At 54.0% G+C, this 8,765-nt stretch overlaps 1 protein-coding gene across 1 annotated transcript; it reads right to left on the bottom strand.

Annotated features, from left to right (window-relative positions):
* Positions 1-4,363: 4,363 nt before the first annotated feature.
* On the bottom strand, positions 4,364-6,312 carry LOC123189115 (probable BOI-related E3 ubiquitin-protein ligase 3). The gene is made up of 2 exons (XM_044601452.1): positions 5,446-6,312; positions 4,364-5,324 (listed from the first exon to the last, which is right to left on the bottom strand). Exons 1-2 carry the CDS (start codon positions 5,887-5,889, stop codon positions 4,797-4,799), a joined length of 972 nt encoding a protein of 323 aa, XP_044457387.1. The 5' UTR covers positions 5,890-6,312; the 3' UTR covers positions 4,364-4,796.
* Positions 6,313-8,765: the final 2,453 nt, after the last annotated feature.

Genomic DNA, 8,765 nt, shown 5'->3' with positions numbered 1-8,765 from the left:
ATTAGAAGTCAACACGCAAGTCAGATAAGAGGTGCTAATATACATTGGGTTTAATTGCACAGTCTTAATATACATTGCAAATCAGGCAATTCTTAGTTAAAAATCAAAACCACTAGATTAATAGTTGTTGATTTCTTATTAAATTTAAATTCAATTTTGCAATCTTATATACATTGCATATCTAAGCAAGAAAAGAAATACGATCTAAATATAAGTTATTTAAAAAAAACTACTTACAACTATCAAAGCACTAAGCCTTTCTATAATCACCCACTAGAACGTGTCAAGGTGAATCTTCTCGGCACCGAAGCTTGATGTGTCGGACGTGTCACTGTCGATGTCCTCCATCGATGGAAGCTTGTGAGGGCACTGACGCATGGGCTTGGTCCGTCTGGGCTTGTTGCTTCTCTAAGGCCAACTCCACCGTGCGACCCTATCTTGTCCGCCCCCGTTCATTTGGGTAAAAGAAACAAACGAGACGGCCCAGCGCGCGGGCGTAAATGAACTTTTGTCCGCTTTGTTTCCGCTTTCGACCCATCCCCGGCCCAAAGTTGCGCCGGTTTTGGGGTGAAACGGACAGCGCGCGGACGGGCGGGACGCGCGCGCTTGTCCTCCCCTGGCCCGCCTGTCGGTGGGAGAAACCAAAACCCCCCATGCCCATTTGGCGCCATTTTTCCCAAACCCTCCCACGTCCCTCCCGTCGCCCCCTCTCTCCCCCGTCCATTGCCGACGCCCCGCCAAGTTCCGGCGGCCTGGCCGTCGACCCGACCGCAAAGGTGAAGAAGAAGGCGCCAAGGAAGTCGCGGTCGGAGTGCACGCCGGAGGAGATCGCCAAGTTGGACGTGGAATCGGCGAAGAGGAGGGAACGGAGAGCGGTCGTCAAGATCAATGCCGCCGCGGCCAAGTTCGCCGCCCATCGCGAGGAGCTGGAGGCCGCGCGACGCAAGACCGCTGCCGACGAGAAGGAGGACCTCGTCAATAAAGTGCACGCCATCCTCATGATTGGCATGGGCCATTCGGCGGGGTTCCATGCAGCGGCCGTCGGCCCGGCGAGCACAGGCTCGTCGGTCGCCCGGCCTACGCACTGCCAGTCGCCGACGTCGCGCGCCGCGCCCATGTCGCCCGGCTTTCCTCCGCCCAGGCACGACAGCCAGACCCGTTTCTCTGTGACGCCGGGCGCGGGCTTGTTCGCGCCGCCCACACCACGCCCCGCGGCCGTCATCGACCTCAACGTCACGCCTGGGTCCAGCAGCGGCGGGCGGCCGTCCGTCGAGATGCAGAGAAAGCAGATGCGTGCACCGTTCACGGGCACCATGCCGGCCCCCCGCGTGTTGTTTGACGGAATGCCAACCTCAACGCCGGCGGTGGACAACACCTTCTACAACCAGTACATGGAGGACGTGATCTTCCAGGGTGGGCATGGCTGTGCCTACGATCCCGAGGAGACCCAAAGTCAGGATGGCCGCGACCAGTACGTGCCCGATGAGGAGGCCGACGACCGTGCTGACTACGACCATGGTGATTCGTGGCATGAAGACGACGACATCTATGTCGAAGGTGAAGATGAAGATGAAGCCAATGATGTTGATATTAGTGGCGCTCCATTGTTCATAGACGAGCTCACCTAAAGAGCGGAAGCACAAAAAAAGCGGAAGAACATTCGCACTGATTCATATACACAAGATGAGGACAAGTTGATTTGTCAATGTTGGATGGAGATTAGCCAAGATCCAAGGACCGGCGCGCAACAAAAGGGCATTGTTTTTTGGATGAGAGTCCACAAAACATTCCATGAAAGGAAGATGTTTGAGCCCTACCAAATTACAAGCAACCGTGGCATCGGTTCGATTCAAAAAAGATGGTTGTTCATCCAACAAGAGTGCAACAAGTATTGTGCCGCATTTGAGAGTGTTGAAGCACGACCCGTGAGTGGTCTCGGCGTTGGGGACATGGTATGCTCTTCTCTTTCTAGCCCTTTCCTTGCTACGGCCATGATACTTCGGCCGTGTATATGTTTGCATGTTCACTCGTTGTTGATCATGTGGTGTAGGCATTTCAATCTTTGAAGGCATTCAAGGCCCGGCACAATGACAAGCCATTCACTCTTACGCATTGTTGGACGCTCATCAACAATTGCCCTAAGTTCAAGGATCAATACCGTGAACTTCAAAGGAAGAGAGGCAAGAAAACGGCCAAGTTTGCCGGAGATGGGGATGACGAGGTGTTGAAGAGGACGAGGGGCAAGACCAACTCCAAGGTGGACAACATACGTGACGCCTTAACCATGGCCTTGCATGAGACTTTGCATGGCATGATGTCACATAAGGATGTGAGGGACGAGAAAAAGCGGCAAAGCAAGGACGAGCAAATGAAGCAATACCAAAACCTCCAAAAACAGAAGCTTGAGATGGAGGAGGCGGCCAAGAAGAGGAAGATAGACATGGAGGAGGCGGCCCGGCAAAGGCAGCTCGACATGGAAGAGGCCGCCCGGCAAAGGCAGCTCGACATCGAGGCCGACAACGTTAAGGCCAGGCAGAGGCAGCTCGACATCGAGGCCACCAATGCTGCCACCAAAGCGAAGGAGGTGGCCCTTGCGATCATGAGCGTGGACTTGTCGAAGATGAGCGACAAGACGAGGGCCTGGTTCGAGGCCAAGCAGAAGAAGATGCTCGACACCGAAGGACTGAACTAGGTCGTCCGATCGGCGTGGCCGTTCTTTTTGGAGGCTGGCATGGGTGCCGCCCGCCCGCTGGGCCGCTGATAGCGTGCCGGCGAAAAAACATTCACTTTGGAGGCCGGCTGTATTGCCGGCCGCTGGCTATGTTGCCGGTGAGGACAACTATTTATTTTGGAAGCTGGCTGTGTTGCCGGCCGCTGGCTGTGTTGCCGGCGATGGTCGTGTAGGCCGCTGGCTTTGTTGTCGGCGTGATGAACTGGGGTCGTGAACTGGGGCTTGGCATTTGAAACGTCTTTTTTTTAAATAGACGCGTACAGGATGGGGCAAAAGGATGCGTCCGCGCGGTGGGTGCACGACCACCACATCCCAGAACAGGCCCGGACACGACCCCAAATCCCTACTCAAAGAGACAAAAACAGAACAAAACGAACGTCTGTTTGAGGTCGCGCGGTGGAGTTGGCCTAAGATCCGGCTACATCCTACTCCCTCCACGGTGCGGCATGCATCCGTGCTCTCACTGCGGGCACGCTGTACCTCGACCTCGGACATTCCACCGCAATGGCCGCATACAGGCATCTGTGGCCTTGTTCTGGCGGCATTGTCATCGAACTCCAATCCCGGCGATGCTGGGACAAGTACCCAACCTGGGGATCCGTGGAGCCTCTCCCCGATGAAGTGAAAGCAAGGGTATATCTCACCAGGTAGAGGTTCTCCTGGACCTCCATTCGACGCGCCTGCAGTGGTGACATCGCACACACAAGCCTAGTTGTTGATGGAAACATCATCGCTGTTGGATCCAAGCCTAAAATGGCTCGAGTAGGGGAGCTTGGGTATCAACCCGGGACTGGCAGATCGCAAGCCGAACAACTATCTCCTTCTTGTTCGAGCAGGCGACGACCTCCCAGTCAACGGATCTGGTTCATCCGAACTAAGATCCGTTGCTAGTACCTCTGCCAGAGCTTGACCAAGGGGATGACTGGGTTTGAAGGGCGCCAGACTGTCAGACATATAACACTCGCGAGATCTAGTTGGGTAGCATTTTTGGGCCCTCTTGGGTCCGGGCGGAGGCTGTCCACCCGGCCGTTAGGGGGAGTGAGTGTTCCAATTATAGATGCCCTAACCAAACACAAAAAAATGACTATCTTTGATTTTTTTAGCATCAGTACAGACACAAGCACTCATATACACGCGCATACACTCACCCCTATAAACGCACACACGCACACTTTACCCTGATGAGCATCTTCGAGAGACTGAGCCGCCATATCATCTTGAGATTTACGAAGTCACCGTAGGCGCCTCATCGTCGATGGGAACGTCTCCTCCCACTGAAAGCGTATCGCCGGAAATCCTAAAATAAATCCAGGAATAATGCGAGCACCAGGATTTGAACCCTGATGGGTTGAGGATACCACTGTCCACCTAACCAACTCAACCACAAATTGATTCGCAATCTTTGATTCCTTGATTGGAGGTGCCCACAACAACAGAAAACTATGCCATGAACAAAGGGAAAGATAAAAAAGAAAACATTCTAGGAGAGCATCGGAAATCTTCTTTTTTCATGTCAAATTATGTTGTGGCGAGGATGACGAGCAAGCATGGCATAATCCTAGCAAAGAATAGAACAGGCCGAATTTGTCCTTGCTTACTAAAGAAAATCGTTATCCTCGACAACATAAATCATTATGAAAAACGTTCGATTTGCCATGTTGTGCCAGCAAACGTTCGCATGTTATCGAAATCCTAAACAAAATACATTCTAACCCTACTTGGAAGACGAAAACGCTAAAATCAAACTAGGCGCTCTATTTGAAATTGCATTCAGTTCCTGCCATCCTTGTCCGAAATAACAAACCCACAACAGTTTGTTTTTCTGGCTAATTCAGGCGGCTCCTGAAAGTAATATGCTCTACAAAACTACAGGAACCACTTGTACATTTAGACGCGGGTCTCTTTAGAGAGCTGAGATTCCACATGACCTGCCGCCAAATTCTTGAAGCACCGCGACTTCTTCGGCAAACTGAACCCACTGTAGCTTGATAACATGTGCAAGTTGATCAAGCCTGCTGAGTTTCCTATCGCAAACCGTTTCGGAGGAGGCCACTGGTTCCTTGAATCACGAGAGCAGGACATGGAGCGACGCGTTCTTGGTGGTCGCGCACAGCGGGCAGGTGTCCACGGCGGCGTCGCACGCGCTGCAGAGGCACAGGTGCCTGCACGGCAGCAGCAACACGCACGACTCGCCCTCGCCGCAAGCCCTGCACGCCGCCGCCGACGCCTTGGATGCCGCAGCGTCGTCGCCGGCGGGGGTCTCGAAACAGCAGGACCGCGCGTCCTCGGCGTCGCCGTCTCCATCCGCTCCGGTGGCGGCGACGGCAGCGCAAGGGGACTGCAGGAGCTGGTCGAGTGTAGCTTGGAGGCCCGCAGCGACTGCCTCGTGGCTCTTGGCGACGCGTATCCACGCCTGGCCCTCGGCGCAAATCTGGGTGAGCCTCTCTGACAGCTTGGCGTTGCGGCAGCGCGCCAGCTCCAGCGCGGCCTCCGCGGCACGCAGCCGCCTCGCCGCAGCACGCTCCGCCGCCGATACCAGCGCCCTGACGTGCTGCTGCCGCGCCTCCTCCAGCCCGGCGCGCATGCGGTCGGTCTGCAGAACGTCGATCAGAATCACCACGAATCAATACACCGCGCAATCAAACCCAAGAACTCGTGTCCATCCAATCACCAAGATAGAAAGAGAAACGGTGCATGAAGAAGATGGTACGTACCTCGAGTCGTAGGACTGCATCGATCTCCATGCCCTGACGGTACAGCTGCGAGAGCAGGTCCTGCGGCGGGCCGGCGGCATTGATCATTCTCCCACTGGTGGACGCCGTGCCGGAGCCCACCGCCCTGGTCAGCACATCACCGACGGGCACAAGCCCCTGCCCGCGCTGATTCTCCAAGTACGAAGGCGCCTCCGGGACGACGCGCGCCCGCTTCCTCTGCGCAAAACCGTGGCTGCGGGTGGTGTTGTCGTGCCAAGTGGGATCGACGCGCGGAACGTCGCCGAACACCGTGTTCCCAGCACCCTCCAGTTCCGGCCCGCGCTTGAGGTTCTCGGGAAAGAAGAGGGAGCCGCCCGTCATCTCGTCCTCCAGAGCACCGACGCTGTTGTAGGCGTGGAGGTCGTGGGGGAAGGCGTGGGAGAGGTGTTGCGCCTGCACGGCCATGGCCAAGTACTACGGCGTGCTAGCTTTCGGGTTTGGCGAAGGAAGAGAGAGGAGAGGGAAACGGATGAGGAGACGGTCGTGGGCGTGGAGGCCTATGCGGAGTGAGGGAGGGAGGTTTTATACGCGTCCGCGTTTGCGGTTGGGGAAGAAGCCATGACTTGAAGCGGCACTCTGGTGGGAGGACACGTGACGCCACTGCACGTTGGGCAACTGACCGGCGAAATAATGGGTCGACGATCCCATCCATGCAGGGCCGTGCCAAAGAGAGATCAATCTGCATCTACAGCAGCTAAAGATGCGGTAATTTGCGGTCAAAAGTCCGCTACGAAGAGCTTGGTAGCGGCGACCAAACGACGAAACAGATTGCGTGATGCGATCCCAACGTACGTACGGCTAGCGCTAAAGAAAAAGGGAAGATGGGAACGGAGACGCGCGGATCAAAGCCCTTGGGCCGGGTAACAGCTGAATTCAATAAATGGGGGCAGGTTTGCGGTGGCATCACGTTCGGCTCCACATCTTGTGAAAACGCCAAGCGAGTGATCAAGAATTCAAGGCGCGCCCTGCAGACCCGGATCTACTAGCAGCCTGGTCCTGCTCCTGCTCCTGTCCTGCTGGTCACGGAAAGAGCGCACAGTAGTGGCCGCCCTCGTGTAGCTCTGACGGAGCACTGCCCTCCCTCTCCCTGATTGATCTGGGCAGCTGGGTCCAAGCGACGGGCACGTAGACTAGCACATGCCATGCAGACAAAGAGCTTATTTGGCGCGCGCGCGCACACGCACACGCACATCACCAAACCAACCAGCTCATCGAGCGGCGTCGGCAGCCACGATGATCCACAGTACCGGGCACGGGCAGGGGCAGGGGCAGGGGCAGCTGCGTTCCTCTTCCTCGTGGCGGCCATGAAAGGTGGAAGTAACAGTCGCCCGCTCCGTAAAGGCGCCGCACCGACCGACCATTCTGCGGGGCGCACCTGCATGCACGGCGCCTCCGGTACTGGCACGGAGCACCACCAACCATCCATCCATCCATCTATAACGCATGATCGCGCGTCACACGCCTGGCACCACGCGTGACGTGTGGGCCAGTCACGCAACCCACCACGCACTGTTGGGAATCACGCAGACGGTGCTGCCACGTACCACGGTACACTGCGACCCGGTGACGATGATTATGAGGCGATAAGCGTCTACATCCGGACTCAGCAAATCCGGGCCTTCAAACACCCGCGGACACTGAACGAACACTCTTTGAATCGTGTCGTCCACATTCGTATTTCTCATTCTCATATCCCAATCCCTATATTCATACTATATCACGCAAAGACGATGAAATTACGTAGATCAGCTGATTGGACATAGAAATAACACAATAGTTCACCAAAAAATCTATCAAAGTTTACATAAACAATGGACAACTTTATACTACGTCCAAAACTTGAAATTAAAATTAACTTCACCACTTCCGGGCCGGCCCTTTCCCCTTCTGATCGCCGACGTAGTTGTACCCGTCGGCGGCTCGTGGAGGATCGTTCGATTCGTCGGAGGAGGAGTCGACGATGATGTAAGACAATAAGTTTTGGGGAACCAGCACAACCCTCTAGGGGTGGCTTATCTCATTATATATAATGGTTGTGTTACAATATGTACCATATACGTACATAGGTACAGAAGCTATACATAGTCTAACACCCTCCCTCAATCTTAGCCACTTTCTAAAGAACTGAGAAGGGTAAGATTGCGCCTACAAGCCTCAAACTGTGGCAGCGGTAAAGGCTTAGTGAAGATGTCTGCAAGTTGATCCTTACATGAGATAAACTTGATCTGGAGTTGCTTCTGTGATACACGTTCCCGTACAAAGTGATAGTCAACTTCAATGTGTTTCATTCGGGCATGAAATACTGGATTTGCAGAAAGGTATGTAGCACCGATGTTATCACACCAAAAATAGGAGGCTGTGGTTGAGACAAACCCAACTCCTGAAGCAAAGACTGCACCCAAATAATCTCTGCAGTAGCATTAGCCACAGCCTTGTACTCAGCTTCAGTACTGCTACGTGACACAGTAGCCTGTTTCCGAGCACTCCAGGCGATCAAATTAGAGCCAAAGAATATTGCATAACCCCCCGTGGATCGCCTGTCATCTGGGCTACAAGCCCAATCTGCATCAGAGAAGGCCGAAAGGACCCGAAAGGAAGTCGGCCGAATATGCATACCAAATGTCAGGGTGAACTGAACATAATGAAGAATGCGTTTAACAGCAGCCCAATGAGTATCTCTGGGAGCCTGAAGATACTGACAAACCCTGTTAACAGCATAAGAGATATCTGGTCTCGTGATCGTCAAGTACTGAAGTCCACCAACAATGCTCCTGTACTCTGTGGCATCCGCAGGAGACAAAAGCTCACCATCAACAGCTGTTATCTTGTCGGTAGACGACATGGGTGTGGTGGTCGGTTTGCACTTCAGCATGCCAGCTCTCTGTAACAACTCCAAGGAGTACTTCTTCTGCGTAAGGACAAGACCAGTAGCACGAGAAGTGACCTCAACTCCAAGAAAGTAGTGAAGCTTCCCAAGATCTTTGACCGCAAAATCAACACCAAGAGAGCAGACAAGAGCATCAGCAGCATACTGAGAAGAGCTGACAAGGATAATATCATCGACATATACCAAAAGATACATAGTGACTTCTGGCTTCTGTAGAAGAAATAACGAAGTGTCAGCAGTAGACGGCACAAACCCATGAGCACGAAGGGCAGAGGCAAGGCGGGCATGCCAGGCACGAGGAGCTTGCTTCAAACCATATAGTGCTTTGGAAAGACGACAGATATAGTCAGGACGATCAGGATCAGAGAAACCAGGCGGCTGTTTCATATAAACC

Source organism: Triticum aestivum, chromosome 2A, assembly GCF_018294505.1.
Source record: "Triticum aestivum cultivar Chinese Spring chromosome 2A, IWGSC CS RefSeq v2.1, whole genome shotgun sequence".
NCBI lineage: Eukaryota > Viridiplantae > Streptophyta > Magnoliopsida > Poales > Poaceae > Triticum > Triticum aestivum.
The sequence above is the reverse complement of the archived record's forward strand: the minus strand, read 5'-3'. Positions and strand labels throughout refer to the sequence as shown.